This window comes from Branchiostoma belcheri, unplaced genomic scaffold, assembly GCF_001625305.1.
Source record: "Branchiostoma belcheri isolate BF01 breed outbred unplaced genomic scaffold, Haploidv18h27 scaffold23, whole genome shotgun sequence".
Lineage (NCBI taxonomy): Eukaryota > Metazoa > Chordata > Leptocardii > Amphioxiformes > Branchiostomatidae > Branchiostoma > Branchiostoma belcheri.
The window spans coordinates 2,558,972-2,580,760 of NW_017803824.1; the positions used below are offsets into that span (position 1 = coordinate 2,558,972).

Here is a 21,789-nt window from a genome sequence, read left to right on the forward strand (position 1 = left end):
ACTGGGAACTTATGCACTTCAAATACTGTGGGACCAACTTGAATCTCCATGCAAATTCTTGTCTGATGGAGGTTTCCTGTAGGCCTACCTCTATAATGGAGGGTGTTGCATGCAATGAAGAAGCTTATAGATGTACACAATGTATACTATGAGCAACTGGCAATGATACTTTGCTATATGTTCATTTTAACATTAATCTCTGAAAAGTAGAAAATATAGTTTCAGCTCTTGCCAGTGTAATTTTTTCAGGTATGTTTTTTTAGATTTTAGAGACAAGTAAAATCATTGATGCCAATAATGAAACTCTTTAGTAGAGTTAGAATACTAGTTGTTAGGAAAACTGCATTGTATTTTAACAAACTCAATCAATAATTGTAGGACTGAGAAACTTAGACCATACATTATCCAGTATGTACACGTAATCACAATCAATTTTTTACATGCGCATGGATGACTACACAAAACAGATGCTTACAAAGGTGTGACCCCTGTTTGAGGATGGTGTGCCCTAAAGGCCAGCCTCCTGTCCCAGAAACTGGACTGAATTCTGCAGGGTTCTATAGGGAACATTGACACAGCTTAGCAGGGCAAACACTGGAGCCATCAGGCGCTGTTTGGCAGCAGGCTTGGCCAGTAGGACAGATGGGAGGGGAAATAGGGGGGGAGGGGAGGAAAACACAGGGCGAAATGATATCACAGATAAGGAAAACTGACCTGCAGGAAAAAACAAACAGGAGAAGTGATCGATCAACACTTGAAATGTGAGAAGGCAGGAATAACAACATCCTGAAACAGCAAAGGAAAAGGTAATAAAAGGTCAGAATATAGAGTGGATATTGTTGATAAAAAAGGATTAAAGTATGATATTTGACATGATAATAACACAGGATAGCATATATGCATTGTAAGGATGGGGAAATTTGTTTGCTAGTGTGCAACTCAGTGTCCTGCACTTGTAAATTCTCTGAAATTCTAGAATAAAAAGAAAGCATCAGAGAAGAACTTCTGAACATAGAAACAGAAGGCTAGACTCGGGAAATTTTGATTCCATCTTCTCTCCATGAAACTGTGCCAAGGTAGATTTTTTTCATGAGGCTCGTCCCTATGGAATGAGTTTCTCTTCTTTTTTTTTTCAATGATCTGACAGCCTACAAATCAAATAGGTGTGGCACCACAGACCCTGTTCACCTCTCCTGTAGGGCTTACACAATATCCAGGGTCAAAGGTACACCCCTGCCCAGCCCCCTGTGTGTTCTAAACATCTCTTTCAACCCTGCTGAACCCTCAGGCTGGCAGGGACCTTCTCCAGCATGAAAGTTAAATTGATTTCCTACAGGGAAAATTCCAGGAGCTGCCAGAATGGAGTATAGGAGAGTTGCAGATGACACGCAAGCCAAAGGTTCTTAACAAAGGAACAAAAGTCCATGCAGATGTCAGGCAATGCTTATTTTATTTGTCGATTCTTAATTTCTTGAATACAACAATTCAATTTCTGAACTGGAAGATCACTATGGAAGCAGAGCCCGAAGAGAAAGCCTGTACCTTGATTCAGCAATTTACCAAGAAATAAATGTAGAAAAATTCAGATGTGCCAGCATATTACACAAGTGAATTATTACAGTGTAAAAGTTTATGTTTCCTGAAATTGGGAAATCACTTATTTTCTGGCCATAAAATTCCATAATTGCCAGTCTGAATTAAAAAGACATAAAACAGTCAGATGTGTCCCAACTGACTTGTTATATGGTTCTGACGAAGACATTTGTAAAGCAATGTACCATTTGGGAGTGTGTACATGTTTTCATTCACAGCCCTCTTTTCTGTTGTTTTCTTACCCCCAGAGCTTGAGCATGTCACAAGTATGGCCAGGCTAAGGTTATGTTTTTCTAGCCTAAATGGCAGAGGTTCCAGTGTCTTGACTATAACATCTCAATTTTGCGGTAATGTTTCCCCCTCCCCTGAGCGCTAACATTTACTAATCCCAGAGGTCTCCCAGGTTGTGTATGTTACTAATGAAGCGAGAACATCATTTAGGGTAACTGCTGGTGCAACCATCCACACACCTACTGGGGGTCATACCAAGTCATCTGAACACCTGGGTGTTATACTGCACTAGTATTACAAGTCTGGGGGTTATATTAATGCATAGATATAAAAAGGATATAGAATAATTAGAAGATTATGGGGGGGGGCAGTTTTCTAATAGTGCACTACATATAATACTCGTAAGAAAATTCAAACTCTACTACTGGATCAGTTACGGATTTTTTTTTTTTTTTTACATATAATAGTTTGGAGGAGGGGACATGTATGTTTGTATATGTAGGATGCAGGAAAAGAGAACGAAAGAGCATTAATCTTGCATGTAAATCAGGGAAGGGGCAATGTATAAATTAAAGCTTAAACAAATGAAACTGTATCAAAAGTTACTTGATCACAATCATGTATCTATGTATGTAGCTTTCATCTGCCTTATGACAGCTGGAACCAGTTTCACCACAATCGCTGGTAAAAGATTAATCAAATTCTTTTCTTTCTTTTTTAAACAACAGAGGCTGAAATGTCTCACTTGACCACTCAAGTCCATGAAATATGGCAGTGCAAGAAAAACTCCCGGCATGCAAATACGCCGAGGTGTTTGTACTTTGGTTCTGGAGCTTGTTAAAAGGGTTGCTACCTAACAGGAGGGAAAACAAAAACAGCGGAGTGTGTGCGGATGTTTTGCCTGTGAATACCTGCTGGTGGCTGGGATGCCGGGAGAGCCAGGCACAGACGCCCAGGCGAGGAAATAGATTACTGAGCAGAAGTCCTTCCCCACAGACAGACAAATGCCACTTACTCAAATACTGGCATTCCACCCTGGCACCAACGTTTCCTTCATAATCCTTCTAGTTAACTCTTGGCTTCGTCTTTACTACAGGATCTTCATCTCCACGTGGAAGTGACAACATGAGGCTAAAAAGTTAAGTTGGAGCAATAAAATCCTAATTTGTGCAGATAGAGAAGCTGTAAAACTTACTAAAACGTTTAGTAAAAGGAAAATTGTGTCTCGACGAATCGTCTGACATCCTAAACTTGCTAAGAGCACACGCATTATCGAGAACCTAAGGCCTGAAATCATTATCCATTCATAGGCAGGGCCCAGTGAGCCGGTGGGTATCAACTGTTACCTGTCCTGTTTACCTTCCACCCATCTGTGGAAAAAGACAATGGGCTTTCCCGCGTTCCAACACACCGACCTCTCCCCCCATTCAAACTGATTTACCTGCTCCGCTGCTTGATTCTCCCCTTGTTTTGACAGGTAAACAGCATTACCAACCCAGCAGAAAGATTACAAAGCACCACGAGTCAGTTCTGACACATCAGCCTGAATTTCACTCGCAGATTCCCGCCGAGTTAGCGCTGGGATTGTTTGAGCTGATATGAGAGATGCCAATACCAACCAAAACAATCACGTCTCAGTTACTGGTGAAGAAATGGGTGGTCTGTATGGAGATTTCATGTCCTGCTTTGAATATATTGCAATCTAAACACTTCATTCTCATTTCATACCACATAGTACATAATCATCATTATTATATCATGTAAGATTCTATTCATTATCGATCTGCTACTAGTATTATGTCCATTTCCCATTGCGGTATTGGCACTAGATTTTAGATATCAATTCGTCACAGATAAAACTGTCATCTATATCAGTTGTTGCATTGACAACCAACGTCTTTCAATAAAATGGCAACACAACACCTCCCCTGGAAAATTACATGGTCTTCCCTCCCCCAAGAAAACTGCCATGAATCATACAAATGTTCACTATTCAAACATGTTTCGAATTATATTGCAAAGAGCCCTAGCAACAGCGAATGTTCAACGCCCACATTCGAGGACCAAATATGCAGGTAATAGGTGAGGGAGCCTAGCCTGAAACGCACCAGACACATTTGCACATTCCACTGTTTGCCCAGGACCAACAGTAACGGTTTACACGGGAAGCTTTTCCCACACGGCCTGGCATGTTCTCGCCTGGATGTCAGAACTTCCACATCAACATCACCGCCGAGGTCAGGGATTCCAACACTGTTTTTTCCGGCAGGGAAACATTCTACGAAAATCGTCCTTGGATTGGGGACAGATCCGTGTCTGGTTTGGCAGTGGATAAAAGATATTCTAGCAATCTGGCAATCCTCTACCACACGTAATCAATGCTGCCTGGAAAAATCCCTGTCTAGAAATAACCCTTCTCCAATATTCCTTGCAATGCAAGACTTTAGTATATCATAATACGAAGTAACTCTTGCACGTGTAAGTTCAGGACAAAATGACTGCAATGTAAGTTTGCAATACTATATCATCTTACCAAATTTCAACTTGTAATGTTCACTGACAAAATTCAATCAAAACATAGTATCATTACAAAAATTGTTCTTCCTAACCGAAAGTTTCTCTCATTTCTTTGAAATCTGTCATACTCCTTCCCCCCAACAGTCTGATCCATTGTGCATCTCTGATTGACTGTTAATCACTCTATTCTCCTGATCCCCCTCGTCCTTTGCAAAACACTGAAGTTCGTCTATTGTAATTAAGGCTTGAAAAGGGAGGTGCTGAATGGTACATAATGGATTTGCGATGTGTAATCAGCGAGCGAGTGATGACAGGGGTGAGGACCTAACCAGGCCCAGCTGACTTTCCCTTCACAGACAGGATGACAGCGCTAACAAGAACCACCCCACACTGCTGCTGATACTGCCTGAATGATGGACTCCCTAACTGCCCCCATTTCCTTTGTAGCAGTTTTCTTGTGCAGCTGACCAGAGCCAAAGTAACCATAGGCAAGTGACACAGACGGGTTGCTGCCAGCGAGAATTCCTTAGACTACGGTTAGTCCACCATGCACCACAGACTGGCTAGGTAAACATGGGAACAAACAGAACGTGTTCAGACCACTCCAGACCTTCGCACATCAAGGACACAGACACGCAATCACCCAGACTCCACCTCACTCCTTCAGGAGCCAAATAAATAGGAAAAACTGTACAAAATAAAGTGAATTTTGCTGACTTGAATGTCTTTTAGCAAGCTAACATCTTTGATAATTTGTTCGCATTATTTTGGCCAATTCCTATTATTAAAGTTGAGTACTGTAGAGTAGAGTTATTTATCAACTCTGAATTATTTTTTGTTGAGAGTTTAGCTTCAGCATCAAGCAAAGCATGTCTATTGCACCTTTTTACTCAGTCTTTCTCTATCTATGCATAAAATATGACTGCAAGAATATCAAAGATTTTTCTTGGCATGTTGACATACACTGGTGTGTGACTGCAGAATTGTTTACCAAGGCAAAACCTATCATGAATATTCTAATGAAATCAAAGCAAATTGCAAACAACAACAAAATGGCTCGGAGAACAAAACAGTGAAGCCAAAGAACAACTTCATGAATAAAATCCCCTGTTCTAGTCTAAAATACGACGTGAAATAAACAAGACGACTCGATGTCTGCGGATCTAGGTGAGAGCGGCTCAGGTGATGTAACTAGTGTTTGTTGTGGGGTGGTAGATTTCGTCTCAGCTGATCCGTAGGTTTCAACAACAGTTCCTGGTCGGACAAGCTGAGGGATTTTTTTACACAGTATTGCAAGGAATGCAAATCGCTGTCCCATTGTAACGATAGCGGGTCGGGATTTTGTTGGAAGGATATTTGCCGTAATTGTTTGGTATGCAGTTCTGCCTTAGGCGCGCCGGCTCGAACAATGGAACACTTTTCCCCATCCATACTTTTGTTTACGTCTGGCCCGTCCGTTCAAAGGGACTTGCCTATAACAAGTCATTTATTTTACAATAATCAGCCCGCCATGGCCTTGTCAAAAAGGAGCAGGGCAAGAATACCTGTGTACACACACTCACACATGACCGGGAAACAGGAAACCGGCTGTACGGCCGCAAACAATTTTATATCGATTCATCGCTGACAAGTGGAACATGACCCCCCTCCCCACCTTTCATCATCCAGGTGTGATAAAACGGACGGCCTGTTCCCAACATTCAAGGCCCTCGCCACCGCAAGTAAAACACGGAAAGGGAAAGCCAAACCCACCTTGTTGATGGTGAGAGGTTCGCCATACTCTGCTCCACCTGTTAGAGAAAATCCCCACGGAAATCCGCCCAGGATCGAGACTTCGAGTTCGGTCTCCATCCTTTTTGATCAAGAGTGGCTGATTCCGACTGTAGTATATGTTGTAGGTGTGCGGAAGTAGCTCCGCCGTACGTGGGTCCGTTCCTCAGCTCGCCAGCGGGCTGTCCGCGGGAATTCGGGCCCGAGCCCGCGGTCTCATGGTGCAGGGGTCCCGTACACGCGTTCAAAATCCGGCGGGCGGACGAGGGGTCACTCGGGGCGGGCGGAGAGCGCCGAAAATTTGGCAGCGGCTCGCAGGAAAGCCGACCCGACACAGATGTGGGACAAGGAATGGAGCAGACGCGTCCCGGCATGCACTGCGACCAGCCGGACTATTAGTACACGAACGACACACCTCACATTGATGTGATTTGCACATTTTTTGCCAATTACACATAGTTGGGTTCGTTATAAAAGAACTTGAGCGACGGGAAACTGCAATTAAATATAAAACAGAAATTCTGAACATTTTCTCGTTGTCTAGCGCACCTGTTGGGACAAAAAAGGCATTCAAAAGCCGACTGAAAGAGCGGCTCCAAGCAAGGTCATTTGCGATATTGAGTATCAAAAGGCTGTTTGTGGTTTCAACGACAAACGAGAGGTGGTGAAATGAGATGTTTTTGATTTACAAAAGGAGATGCATGACTTTTGAATAAGTCATCTTGTCTGCTTTTCTGGCCCTTTTTATTACACATGAGCTGACCGAGATAGCCTGAGCAGAAAATTTAACATATTTCAGACCATCTCTTTCTCTCAATATTGTAACCTTAATGCAAACGTTACCTAGACACAACACATCGCGTTTGTGTTAAAGGCAAACATCCTTCTTGTCACCACAAATCCCTAACATAAACTGAATAGTCCTAATGTCCCAAAGAAATTCCTAATTATACCCCAAATTCTGTCCCCTGTATTTAGCTCTGACCCCAAGGATAACCCTCCTTTGTTCCATCCAGTTGTTCCATCTATCTACAGAAAGTAGGCTGACACATTTTTAACCCTTATGTACTAAAGCAGCAGTCGGTAAACATGCTATCTTTACTGTGTGCCAATTATCACATACTTCTGCAGTCCATCAGATTCTGGTTTCTCCACCTGTTTGCATTGTGCATAACTGAACTGGGGTGTTATAATATCATGAGAATGGATAAAGCTTCTTTAACCAAACTGACATGTTTTGTACAACTTTGCTTGTATTGGAACAGCAACAGGGTCTCCTTATAACATGCACGTATCAGGTAGATATAGATAGTTGAAACGAGAAGTTGACCAAGAATGTTTTGTTTAATCCACACAAAAGTGCCACCTTGTGAGTGATAGAAAAACTGCACCCACTGTGAGTGCATGGATGCCAACGTTTTCTTGTGAGATTTCAACCCCATTATTCCACAGAAGTCTTTACTTCTTTACTCATCTTGACTGGAGATGTAGAAATGAGTTTTAACTTGAGTGCAGGAATACTTTATTCTTGTCTTCGCTTCATTTAATAAAAGAAAATACATGTACATGGGTAATCTAATAAAACAAAACGGTACAAAACAAAATATTGGTATCAAAAACCTTACAAAAGAAATAAAACAGCAGCATTTAAATGTTCATTGAAAATATACGTACATAACACACTCAGTTAAGGCCACACCAAGTAAATTTTATGGATGACGTCCGCGCGCGCATTGATTTTGGCCTGTTCCTAGAAAAAAAAAACAAGAAATTCCGCTTCCTGTAAATATGACCAAAGAGTCACGACAGTGCCGCAAATCGTCAGATTGATGTGAAACCCGTAACGCCAAAAGCCTGGGCCTGGTTAAAAAATGGAAACAAAAATGAAAAAAACAAAAAAAATGGCACTGAAAAAAATCCTGTAAATAGCTCCAAAACAGTGCCGTTTTTGGAACTATTAACAGACAGGACGGTCCTGTCAGCAGTGCAATATTTCTTATCTTGGCATCTTGTTTTTTAGGGCCCTTCTTGTTTTTTTTTTGCCCTCTCGCATTAGATTTAGGGTCTCCAAAGGACGTCATCCATAAAATTTACTTGGTGTGGCCTAATCATGTATCTTTGGACTGCAGGTTAACTATGTACAAATATGAACTGCTGACTGATGGAACTACTGTAACATCAGTACAAACATGGAAAACTTACATGGACCAACTGCAAATAAAAAATGCATGTACTGCTTATAGCTGCATAAGCAAGTAAACTGATCGGTGAAAAATCTCTTATAATTGGAATTCATATTTCCATTCTTGTGGACAACTTTATTCATAGAGACTCTAGTGAACATTTTTCCGATAAATCTTATTTTCAACAGCAAATGTATTGGATACAAAAGGCACCACTCATAACTTTACCTCCCTAAATAACTTACTACACATGGAACAGTATCACACTAAAATACAAAAGTTTTGGTCACTGTTTTCTGCATACTTAAGTACATACAGTCATAAGAGTTCTACAGTCCAACATCATCTGTGAGAAACATTGAGAAATAATATCTACGTTGGAGTATATATTTGGGACTTTTTACAGAAATCAGAACATAGCTGCCCGTGAGTTATATGTAGAATGCTCTGTTTGTATCTATATAATCATATTTCTTTTTAAACACAGTAAAGAATATGTACAACTTGACAACTCTGCGTTTGAAAAAGTCCACCCTGTCCATCTAGTGGTCTTGTACACATATTGCAGTTTTAAACATACTGTGCAGTTTTGGTAGTTGTGTGATGAAAAACAGCACTGGTCTCTTACGGGACACCCACATTAAAAACTCTTCATAAATTATTCTGTCTTGCAAACAGGCTGCTGGTTCGTCATTTCCAGGCCTTTTGCACTGTTTTCTCAGTTTGGCGCACACGCTTGAGTTGGCGGTCGTGACTCTTGATCAAAGCTGCCATTTCTGAGGAGACAAAAACAAATCAGATGCAGTGCAATCCCTCCATCATTCCTGTGTATCACACTACAATGTATTAGAAGCAAATTCATGTGAGAAAATTAACAATATTAGACATAAAAAACAATGATGATTTAAAATACTGAATATTGCTTGTGAGTGGGGTAGGGGAGTACTGAAGCAGACTTAAATTTTAATTCCATCTCTCTTAGTCGTATTAAGTCAGTTGTTGGTGAGCGAGCTTGATGTTTCTGACTTGTGGAGAAGAGATGCTGTGAGTAAAATAGATGGGTTCAATTGACTTAATATTGTGATTAAAAGGGAAGATACAGAAATCGTCTCCTCTCCTGCATATCTTACCTTGATTCTCCATCTTCAGGTGATCTCCCACCTGCGACAGGTGCTGCAGCTTGTCTTCAAGTCGTCTGCACAGCTCCACTGTCTCCCGCGACAACTCTGTACCTGTTTTCCCAAGAATTCATGGACATAAAGAGAGTGGTATCTCAATGCAGTTATAATTTTACTGTAGGGCTAGTCTAGACTTCCACCTGACAAGACATTTAAAGGCAATGAGTTCAGTAAACAGGGAACCATAACTTAATGTTCTGTTGAAGACTAAAACCTTCATCTGAGGGTACAATACTTTCGTTGACACCAGCTGTGATCCAAACTCTACAACTAGCCCAAGAGTGACTCACTCAACTCAACCCCTTCAAGTTATCTTAAACTAGACATGATAAATTCATTATTGTTATCATTTACAAATACATGTAGAATCAATAATCTATAACAGAGAATAAACCATTACCTCTGCGAGAGGGTTTTTGAACAGTGCTTGGTACAGTTGAAAGGTCATCTGTGGTCAGCGTGATTGCACTCTGGTTGCCCCTGGTTATGGGATGAGATGACAGAAGAGACTCGATGGGGGAGGGGGAGCGGTCAAATGGCCTTTGGCCTCGATAAGATTTAGCCGTTCGCCCCTCTGATTTTGTGCTCTTCTTAGGGGAGGATGAGGACATGGGCTTGTCCAAACCTACAGGACATAAAAATGAATTATTTCCATTATGTTCAGCTTCCTATATAGTCAACACATGAAGGCCAGTCCAGTACAGTAAAAATACAGGTTCAATGTACTGGAGAAAATTCCACTCTTTTCAGCAGCATGCAAATCCTGAAAGTGACAGCAGCTGGGGTTCAAACTCTCAACCTTCTGGTAGGGTTACAAAAAACAGTGTGGCACACACATTACAATGCCATCTCAAAACCATGAAAAGCTAACCTGCATATCTGACAGTGTCCTCTGATGTGGTGGAGTTGAGAGCTCTGCTTTGTCTGTCTGTCTCAGTCTCCTCCGTGTCCGACACAGTTTCACTGCTAGGAGGGGACCTCCTGGGGACAAAATGACAACAGGCTTGTAGACCTACATGTAACAAGTCTTGCTTTATGCACTATGATACAGAGAGCCTTTCTTCATCATCACTGTGTTCTGCTGCTACAGTGGTCTGGACACTCTGAGGCTGCAATCAGTCTTTCGTTTTTGTTTTTTTGCAATAGGCTTCCATATTGTTCATGTCCTTGGTGCTAATATCTTTGCTGATGCTTGAAATGATGATTCTTGTTGTATGTCAAAATCATTCAGCTTCTTGTAACAAGGGACATCATGATTGCACTTACATCATTATATTTTGACCAAAAAACATATATTTCCTATCCTCGAGTGTGCTGTGAGTAGCATTTGTCATTTGTCGCAACATGAGTGACTAAGGACATGTAGTCAACTTGGAAGTAAGAGGACTGTGAGCTTTATTTGTGTGGGGAAAGAGGAATAAGTGGAAGATGTAGGAGTAAGATCACCCAAATTTGTCCCCAAAATTTAGAGAGCAGCCAAATGATTAAGCTAAAACTACGAAGGTTTACAGACACCAAACACTGACTTTTTCCCTGATGTGCGATGCTTGTGGTGTTTCTTGTCGCTGTTTCTGTGATGACCGTGCTTGTCCGCTGACCGGTTGTGTCTGTCTGATGACCGACTGTGTCTGTCTGAGGACCGGCTGTGCTTGTCAGACGGCCGACTGTCCACGATCAGCTGGCGCATGTCCGTCAGCAACCGGCGCAGTTCCTGTCCCGCATCAGCATTAGCAGCAAGGCTCTGGAGATAGCTCTGTTATCAGAGTGTTAGGGTTAGAGTAAGCAGATATGAGAAGGTCATTTAGTACATTGTACATTTTTTATTTTAATGCTAATCTACCTCAAAAAGTTTATCCATTATCTAATGTAGATTGAAATCTTGTGTGAGTATGTTTCTTCAGATCACTGGCACTAAACTTCAATTCAAGTCTTAATTCACAACTCTCATGCTAGGAGTTAGACAATGTTTTCCTACAAACTTGCAGACATACTTACATCTGAAGGCTTTTGGGAGACAGGGGGTGACCTTGGTGCAATGGTCTGGTGCAAAACTCCCTGAGTAGATACCCCTGCAGAACCGAGGCTTGCCACACCTGCCACAGCTGCATCAGGTGCTGCGTCAGCTGCTGCAGCACCTGTGACACCTGCAGCCCTGCGCTGCAGCTCCCTGAGCTCCAGGCTGTGTCGCAGCTTCATGCGGGCCAGCTCCTGTTCCTGCTGCTCAATCAGAGCCTGCTGGCTCGCATGTTTCACAGCAGCCTGTGGACAGGAAGAGGGGAATGAGTGTTTGGATGGACGGATGGATGGAAGGATGAATGAATGGGTGGATCAAGGAATAAATGGATGTATCAAGGAATGAATAGATAGATCAAGGAATGAATGAATTGATCAAGGAAGGAAGAAGTAAAATGAATGCATGGAACAAGGAATGAATGAATGAATGAATGAATGAATGGGTGGCTGGGACTGTGGGTGTGTGGATCAAGGAATGAATAGATGGATGGATGGATGGATGGATGGATGGATGGATGGGTAGACAAAGGACTCAATGAATGGATGGATGGATCAAGGAATGAATGAATGGGTAGGTCAAGGAAGGAAGGAGTAAATTAAATGGGTAGATAAAGGAACGAATGAATGGGTGGATCAAGGAATGAATGGATCAAGGAAGGAATGAGTGAATCAAGGAAGGAAGGAAGGAATTTATTACTCAGCCAGGTATCTTTCATTTGAGTGTTAACACACACTGAGAACACTTACCCGTCGACTCAACATCTCCACCTAAGTGCAGCCATGTAATACAAGAAGGCCAGGGACATTTTTTAGTTTCGTGTGACAGCATTCTTGAGCTTGGTGATCTCACCAAAAACACATTGCTCATTGGTTTGTATTTAAGAAAATTGACATTGACAGCATGATATTCAAATCCCCTGACCATTTTTCAGCTTGGTGTTAGATTAGGGATGAAAATACTGAACACTAGTTCAAACCCACAACCTTTTGTATTGTTCTAACACTGTGATGCACAGGTTACCTTCTCCAGAGCATTCTCCAGCTTGGTGACCCTGTGTCGTGCCTCCTGTTCCCTGTCCGACACCGTCAGGAGCTCCTCCTGCAGGCGGCTGATCTGTCCGTCACTCTTCTCCAGCTTCAGGTGCAGGCCATCGCTGGACGTCTGCAGGGTCGTCTTCTCCTGGAGATCACAGGAAGTTCACAATCATTGGATCATTGGGTAATTCAATGCTTGACATACTGGAAAATCATATACATGTATGTATGTGAGAAATGTTCTAAACAGTTGAAGTTAAGCATATGAATACTGTCTTTCTTATCATCATTTTTTGTGTGTTTCAAATGACTGTTCAGTTCCTACCTACCACACTTCAAAAGCAACCTTTGGAAATGTCAAATACCAGTAAAAACGTTCCTTTCCTTGGCATAGATTTGTGTCATGTCAAAGAGATGTTCAGGTAATGTCAAAGACAAAGACCTTAATGGTTATACATTGGTTATACATGTACGTTGGTTGTATATTACAAAATGGTTTCATGATTACAGCAAAATCTGAATGCATTGACGGAATGAGACTAGGAAGTAACTAAGAATGGTAGAAGATATGCTGAAGAGACAGACCTTATTGGCTGTGTCCAGGCACTCCTCCAGCCAGTGTAGTCGGCTCTTCAGGGAGTCAATTTCGCTCCTGCGGTCTGTCACCTCCTGCTGGATGGTCTCTGCTACATGGTAGGCTGAGAGGGAGGACATGTGTCTTAAGTTTAAGAAGGAACCAATAGAGCCTTGTCTTAGAAGACAGAAGATACAAATGTACATGCAGTACTTAGGGAAGAGCACACAAATGAAATTTGTTTCTCAGTTTGCAAAAAAAGAATGTTTAACTGAACACGAAATCTGAAAGTCTGATGGGAAAGTCTGTACCATGGTACACCCTGGGTCAGGGGGTAAATATAGTCAACTTCAAGTTTGGGGTAAATATAGTCAGATTCAAGTTTTTTCTTCCAGCCTCCTTTGTGTTTTCTTCTTGTCCTCTTGAACCATTTTTGTCTTAAAATGTCTTAGAATCAAGAAGAGGCATTCACTTGGCATGGCACTTGCCACGGTACAATTCTTTGAGGAGAAACATAAGAAATTGTAGTAGAATTAAATTAGTTACCTTTGTTGTCTACACTCTCCTTGGCCTGCAGAGCTTTCCTGGTCTGTTCCAGCTCCTGTAGGGAGGCCTTCAGCTTACTGGACAGGCGTCTGATCTGTCTCTCCGTCTCCCCCTCCCTCCCCTCCAACAGGGCCTTCAGACTGTCCCGCTCGTCTGTCAGGTACGCAACCTGGCACGCCAGAAGTTAGAACAGTTTAATGGCTTCTGTATATAGTACATGTATTAGTATTTAAGTGGATTCATCCCTAAGCTAACTGACATTGAGAACACCACAGTCGTCCCTCAGTAAGACATCTGGAGCCACATACATGTAGACAAGTGCTCTGTCGACCTGTTTTACTCCTGACCTCTACTCTCATGCATATTATGGCCAATTTGATGTGTTAATAATAGTTTGTTGCTAGTTCTCAGATCTAACTGCTTATCAAGAAAATGAGCATGAAAACAGTCTTATACTATAGAAGTCTGTAACTTGATTCACACAGTTTTAGGGAGGAATATAGGTTTCAGCCTATAATAATAGCTCTCTGTTTTATTCTTGGCCTCTTGCTTTATTTTTACATAAAAAGGTCTATGAAAAAACTTTAAGGGAATAGATTGTTCCAGCCTTAGATTCAAATGTGTGTCATATGCAGATATTACATGAAGAAACTGAAACCAGACTACACCAAAAGTGAACATGAAACCAGTTTTTCCCCTGACCTGAAACCTGCTGTCCTTGAGCTCCTGACTCGCCCTGTCCTTCTCCCTCATGACCTCGGTGACCTCCCTCACCCTGTCGCTGACCTGCTGACTCAGGTGTTTCTTCTCCTCCTCCACCTTCTGCAGGAACTTCTCACGCAGCTGCAGCCGCTGGCTCAGGGTCTCCTGCAGTCAGGGGCAGGAAGAGTGTTATTATTTACTGCACTGGTACATGCACACACTTTGTAAGGGAGGCTAGAAACCTTATGGTTGATTTTAAGAGTCTCGCCCTTATTTGGTTGTTTGCTTGAGCCTTTGTTTATTCATTAAATAATCAAATACGTAGTGACTATACCTTTATTCTTACCTCACCTGTTTTTCCTGAATTGGCCTTAAAACAATCTACTTCAAGAAACATGTAAAGATGGACTCAAAATGCACTTTTGGAAACCTGACAAACACAAAAAAAAAACACAGAAGACAGGTATTTTGGGGGGAAATGTATGAGAGCACAAGCAGGACTCTGGTGGGTACAACTGGTGTTGCTTTAAGAGCTGTAGGTTACAGAACTCACATAGCCCATCCTGAGCTCCTCCGTCTCCACCATCTTGTCGCTGAGTGCCTTGCTGACACGGTCCAGCTCCAGCCTCAGTGTGGCTGCCTCCTGTCCGCCCTGGTGCAGCATGTGGGACACGTTCTCACTCTGCTGCTGCAGGGTCAACAGGCTTTTCTCTCGCTCATCCAGCTGAACCTAAAGGAGAGGCAAATGTTGGTGACTTTCTAGTACATCTGTTGATAAAGAGTTGTAAGATAAAGAACTGCTGCAACGTCAACAGGCTCTTCTCAAGCTCATCCAGCTGGACCTGCGGGACACGCAAATGTTGGTGGCTCATATGACTGGTTTATTGAACTTCCAAAAGGTACAGTAGCCCTTCACAGATTGCACTGATCTTTCACAAAAGTACTGCTACTTTAACCACTAGTGCACTAAAATCACAAACAAATTAGGGTAACCATAACCCTAAATTAGGGTTAGCCTCTTTGTTCTAGACTTACTTAAATGGCAAATGTTAATGACTATGTACATCTCAGTATAAGAAGGTTCAACAGCCAGTGTGCTTTTACATCCAACGTTTTGGTGACTGTCTGTCACCTTCTTTCTTCAGGGAAAAAATGACTGGTTCTGCTTTGTACTGCAGCTAGCACTAGTAAACCAACAGACTAACCCGTAGCCTATCATGGCTGCTCTGTAGCGAAGAGAACTCCTCATTCCTCTTCTCTAACATCTGGATGTAGTGTGCCCGCTCCTGTCGCGCTCGCTCCACGTCCTGAAGCCGCTCTTCTGCCACGGCTGACAGCTCGCTCTTCTCTCCTGCCTGAAGTAACAAGTTTTCATTTTCACCTCAGTTTCAGTTTATTGTAACTTGTTATTCAGATATCACTTTAATAAACTTTATATGAGCTATCATTACATTTCATTCTGTTCCTGTTGATTTTGGCAGAGTAGGGCAAAAGCTAGATGTAAGCAAGAAGACATAAATACCTACACTTAGAGCCAGAAAGGGTAGTTTGGAACTCTCATTCTACTTACACAAGTGTCATGTTACAGTTCCTTTGAGTAGCTTTTCCATGTGTTATCAATATGAGCTCTATGTGTGGTATCACTAACAGCATACAAAATATACTACTACTTTAAAGTATACAAATGATCAATGTATCTTCCCTTCCAATTAACACCAGCACATACCACTGAGCCCAGCTGTTTCTGGGCATCATCCAGAGCGTGCTGCAGTTCCTCCACTCTCTGCCGGAGGGCCTTGATGTCGTCAGTCTTCCACTCGAACTCGCGGCCGAGCTTCTGGCTCTGGTTGCGCTCGGTCTCCAGCTGGGCGGACAGCATGTTGATCTGCTCCTGGAGCCGCTGCTGCTCCTGTTCCTTCACTTCTAACACCTGTCAGCAAACAAGGGAAAACTTTTCTTTCAAATCTACAGTTCCAAATAGACCAGTCAGCCCTCCCCCATTCACACACATACATACACGCACCGGTGAAATGGTAGATTAATGCAAAAGAGGAACATAGAAATTTGAAATCTTGACATGCAGCCACTCTCTGTTTGGTGTGTTGTCAATATCGTGTATCAAGGTTGGCTAGTGCAAAGAAAAGTTCTGAGGGTAAATAAAAGAGTGATGTAGCTGTCTAACTAGCAGTGGTACTAAATTGTCATGACGGACTGATGGGATCATACACAACACCCACCCTTTTCAGACAGATTCGATTATATTACTAGTATTGCTTAATCCAACATAAAGAAAAGAAAGAAAGAAAGTGATCCTGAACCAGTTAAGCTCAACAAATTCAATGAGCTATTCTTCTACTGGCCGTGACAGAGAAGACAGATGCTATGCACAGTACATACAGCTTGTTCATTGTACCAGGAAAATTGACCTAGCTCTTTTCTACAAGTACAAAAAAAGTGGACCACAGCCTAGCAGCCCATCGTAACGACTGCGACTCTTTCCAGTAGCATGCATGTGACATTATGGCACCCAACCAAAAACTGTATAATTTTGTGAAATCAGAGATCCAACAAAAAGTAGTCTATGGGACTGTGTGATATGATAGGTGCATGAAATTACATGTATTTAATGGCCTAAAAGTAGATAAAAAAGGATGTGCCTCTTTTCCCCAACATACAACAGTCCACTTACAACAACCCAGATTCCATCCCCTTCTGATTTGTGGGAGGGAAGCTTCAGAGTCAGACAGAGAGGGGAGAAGAAACACAGAGATCAGTAGGATTGTTTCTTTTAAAAGCCACACCAAATGTCTTGGTTCTTTCTGCAAGAAACAAATGGAGCCACAAAAATGAAGCGGCAGATCAGAGAACCAAGACATTGTACTGGTGTGGCCTTACGAGTAAATTCTGGTTGGATAGGAAATGTAGTTCATGCTATGTTATTTGTTGCAAGCTAGTATAACAAAACAAGGACAGCAGAACAAGAAAATTACACTGATAGAAAAGCATTGAAAAGGTAGGGAGTCCATACAACACTTAATATACATTTGTATACAATAGTTATAAAGACGTTTGACTTCAAAGTAAGTAATTAGATTTTCCAAATCCCAGTCTCTTCTAATTGTTGCTGCAATAAAACCAAGACAGTCTGCACATGCTTGAGTAACTGTTTTCTTGTGTATCTCATCACCTGGATATCTAACCTTTGTATCTGCACATATATTTTGCTTTTTGCTGGCCTCTGATCTCTCCCATTAATTTTGAATATCTTATATGATTATGTTGTATTGTATGGACTCCAGGAAGAAAAGTGTCAATGTAACAATAAGAAAACAAACATACCTGTTTGTCCATCTGGTTCTTACACTCCTGCTTGACCGTCTGGACCAGCTCCTTGAGCCGCCGGACCTCCAGAGACGCGGCCTCCAGCTCGGCCTCCAGCGTGTGCACGCGGCGGCTCTGCTCCTCGTCACGCGACCACAGCCGCTTGGTCTGCTCCCGCTCAATCTTCAGGTCCTCATCACCACGCACCAGGGTTTGCTGAAGGGGTGGGAAGAAAATTATGTAATGGTGAGAACTTGTGGTAGTTATGCTTAGCTGAAAATATTCTTAGATACATTAGACATATTCAAATGCTTTAGCAGATTATGGCTCTCCATATTTATCTCCATATTTAATGAATTAATGAAACGTAGGATCTAACTTAGTCTCAGAGTTTTACCCCCGTTTTTGCATCATCTAGCGCGACTGTTCAAAAGTGCATCTTTCCTACTCCAGGAGAAGGAAAAGAGTGAAAAGGTGCACTACTAAAGAGACACACTAAATGGCACAAAAATACAAGTACAACTCTGTGACTGACCAGGATCTAACATTGCTTGGGGATTGGGGGTATACTAAACTGGGTAGTAAGTGAGCGAGTATACAAACAATACATGAACCATTTGACTATCAGATGCAGAACATTCCAAAGCCTGATTTCTGACCTTTAACTGAGCCATCTCCTGTTCACACTCCTCCAGGGACTCCTGGTAGTGCTCCTTCTCCAGCTGCAGGTTGGACAGTTCCGAGTGGAGCGTCTCTAAGGCTCGCTCCAGCTCACGCACCTGCAGGGAACACAGGCGGAGGAAAAATGGGAAATTAGCGGATCTCACCATCACTGAACTACAGCTGATAGACAGCAGAGGTCGGGGTAGACCAAGGAAATTCTGGATGGAGAGTGTTAAGGATGTAAGAGAGTCTATTGCCCTCCCATGTCACAAGCCCCCGCAGCAGTATAATCAAAGACTGGATACTACTACTACTTCTCAATTTCAGAAGTATTTATTTCCAGATAAGCTTTTTTTTCTCTATAACAAGAGGGACAAATGCTAAGGGAAGAAGAAATTTTCCTTGTTATATTTAACAGAGACAGTGAATAACAGTTGAACTTCTTAGATATGACAATAACATAAAACAGAAGGTTCCACAAGTACTCACCTTCTTCTCATACCCTTGCTTCATGTCCCTGTGTTCATCCTTCAGGGTGGAATACTTGGCCTCAAGGTCAGCAATATGGCCGTCCTTTAATTCCACCTGACTTTGACTCTGTTCTCTGAAAATTTAAGACAAACGAAACATTTGATTCCCAATCAATTTCTGACAACTAGCCAGTTTCTAGTATATTTAGTGGTTCTATAAAAGACCCTCAACCCCCTGGATTTGGTCTTTAATGGTCTATAGTCTTAAAAAAACTTACTGTAACAGTGTAAGCTGTGTCTGCAGGGTGGTGGCCTGCTTGCGAGAGTTGTTGGCCCTCTCCGTGGCGCTGTCCAGCTGCTGTTTATACTCCTGTACGACCTGCTGCAGCCTGTCCTGGCTGTCCCGGGACAGCCGATGCTGTTCCTCCTGCAGCTTCTGCTGCGACTCACGAACTTCCTGCTCCAGCTAGAAGGGGAAATTACAGGAACAAAATCTCAATTTGGATTAGAGTACTGAAAAGCCCTTTATCTAACCCCCTCCAGTCATTTCCACTAGAACCTATCCTATTTTGTTGTACCCTACGTTCCAAATCTTTTTTAACAAGGCAACTGGAATTGGCATACCTAAATCATGGAAAGAGGAAAAAGACACAAATTGAAAGGAATATTTTAGAGGAAAGGGTACAAAGGAGACTAAAATAAATGTTAGGAGAGAAATGAGACATTTTGAAAGAAAAGTAAAATGACTGTCAATAGAAAAAAAGGACTGCTGACACTAAAACACAAAAAGAGGGAACATGAAAGAAAAGGGGAGGGAACAATCTGTTTACTAACCCTGGTGACTTTAGCTGTAAGAGTCTGTATGTGCACGTCCCTTTCCTGTAGACATTTCTGAAGGACCTGAGGCAGTAGTGCCGCTCCCGTCTCCCTGACGTTCCCCCCGTCCAGGAACGGCCGGCCCTGCCCGTCCTCCTCCTGCGCCAGGAAGGTCCGGATCTGAACCAGCGCCACGTCCGCTGTCTTCAGGTTCTTCTGCAGGTCATCCACACGGGCGTTGGTTTCCAGCATGGCCTAGGAAAAAAAAAGAGATAGAAGATTATAGTTATGAAATACTGCTACTGCTTCCAATGCTTGGATTGTCCTCAGCTTTACATTTTGTTTAGCAAGTCTATCACTTCCTAGTAATTGAAATCATAATGGTTGATTTTGTATATGCTTGAATCACAAAGACAATAGATGAGGAATCTCCACCTTTTCCTGCTGCTTGTTGTTAGACTCCAGTTCCTTGAGTGTAGACTGAAGCTGGCTCACAATTTGATCACGTTCCCGCGACTCGTTTTCTCTGGATGGAGGGAAGAAAAACAACCAGTCAATGGTGCGATGATTAAGATGCTCAACAGTCTGGTGACTGCTATGGTAAAGCAGTTGTCCTAAACTGAGATGAAGCACGATGCAGCTTTACCACAGTTTGTGTTAATAGCCAAGCATACATGACCCCTACTCTTGCCTTTCTACAGTAGGCCGATTTCTACTATCTATTCAGCCTACAAAGGAGTCTGGTGGAGACTATCAAAACATGACCTGAGCTGACCTCTGTTCCAGCAGCCTCTCCCGTTGCAGCAGTGCCTCCTGTAGTTTGTCCTGCAGTTCCGTGATCGCCTCCCGGAAGTGATGCTTTTGTAGGTCCGTCAGCTCATTGGCCTGGGAGAAGAAAACATTTTTTACAGATGAGAAAACAGATTAATTTGTAGCAGCTGCTAAAATCATTTCAAATCATAGAGTTTTAAAGATGAACCAGAAAGAACTGTGGGAAAGCAGCATGAATTCTGACCTCTCCTGAATCAGAGACGCTGTCCGGAGACTTTGCAGCATGAGGGAATTAGAGGAAATGTGAAGTCAATTTTCAAGGCTGGTCTGAAATACTGACTTACTATGCCATCCAGTTAAGATTGGTAAGATAATCCTCACCTGTTTGAGTTGTTCCTTCAGGTGTTGTACCTGGAGGGAGTCTATTGTGGACAGGGACCTGCAGAGGGAGAGAGAAACAACAGATTCATTCCTGAGTGTTAGAAATAGGTATACAGTGTTTTGATTTTGATCACCTTGAATGCTCACATATTAATTGAAAAGCCATGCCTCACTATACATGTGTCTTTCTTTCTATCACACCTTTCATACATGGTTTAGAGCTAATTAGATTTCCAAGATCCCCAGTGCCCTTCTAAATCTGAAGTGAGCAGTGTTCAGACTTCTAAGTGTATGCGTGTGCACGTGTGTTCATGTCCATGTACTGTGGATGTAGTTCAGGAGACTTTACTGTACAAGGTGCATATTATAAGGAACATACTGTGGATGTAGTTCAGGAGACTTTGCTGTACAACATGCGCGTTATAAGGAACATACTGTGGATGTAGTTCAGGAGATTTTGCCATGGCTCGTTCCTTCTCCGCCTGCAGTAGCATCCCTCCCTCTGCTCCCCTCCCCACGGTGCTGAATGCGCTGGTCCGTTCTCCCGTTGCCATGGCGCCCGCCGTCCGGTCCTGACCGGTCTGTGCACCGGACAGCCTCACCTGCAATGTCGGTGAAGGTTAGACATCCAGGTAATAAGACATGCCAAAAAAAAAACAGTTACTCAAGCAACTGGATATGATTTTGGAAATGGTCAGACATTTCAGGTAGAACTCTCAGGGCCTTGAGACTTGGTGCTACCAGCCCCTAGGACAAAAAACACTTAAGCTCCTGTTCTGAAACAACAGGAGCTACGTGTATTGACTAATATTTGCATCATCCTTGTCTAACTTTTGTTTCCTTTTGGGCTTCCAAAAAAATAGTCTTCACTTATTTTCATATCAATCAATAATTCGTGCTTATAGACCCGCCTTTCTCCTATAAGTCTCTAGTGTCACTGACAAAAAGTAGTGGATGCTTACTGAAACGTCTGACCGTTTCCAAAATCATATCTAGTTGCTTGAGTAACTGTTTCTTGGCATATA

General features: G+C 42.4%; 2 protein-coding genes across 3 annotated transcripts in view; both read right to left on the reverse strand.

Moving 5' to 3' along the window:
* The window catches only part of LOC109470593 (protein Shroom3-like), a 96,520-nt gene extending 90,043 nt beyond the window's left edge, over positions 1–6,477 (reverse strand). For both annotated transcript variants that reach the window (XM_019769559.1, XM_019769558.1), the window contains exon 1: positions 6,094–6,477. In XM_019769559.1, the coding sequence (XP_019625118.1) occupies positions 6,094–6,192 (99 nt within the window). In that variant the 5' untranslated portion in view covers positions 6,193–6,477. The remainder of the gene's footprint in view (positions 1–6,093) is intronic.
* Positions 6,478–8,375: 1,898 nt separating this feature from the next.
* LOC109470565 (coiled-coil domain-containing protein 158-like) lies at positions 8,376–21,362 on the reverse strand. Its single transcript, XM_019769529.1, has 22 exons — positions 21,200–21,362; positions 20,765–20,822; positions 20,388–20,497; positions 20,048–20,138; positions 19,631–19,867; positions 19,075–19,262; positions 18,816–18,930; positions 18,323–18,442; positions 17,682–17,879; positions 16,069–16,272; positions 15,548–15,697; positions 14,896–15,072; positions 14,343–14,507; positions 13,641–13,809; positions 13,106–13,218; positions 12,507–12,665; positions 11,468–11,731; positions 10,999–11,225; positions 10,344–10,453; positions 9,873–10,097; positions 9,425–9,526; positions 8,376–9,070 (listed from the first exon to the last, which is right to left on the reverse strand). The coding sequence occupies exons 1-22, from the start codon at positions 21,316–21,318 to the stop codon at positions 8,985–8,987; spliced, it is 3,387 nt and encodes a 1,128-aa protein (XP_019625088.1). The 5' UTR covers positions 21,319–21,362; the 3' UTR covers positions 8,376–8,984.
* Between the last annotated feature and the right edge of the window lie 427 nt (positions 21,363–21,789).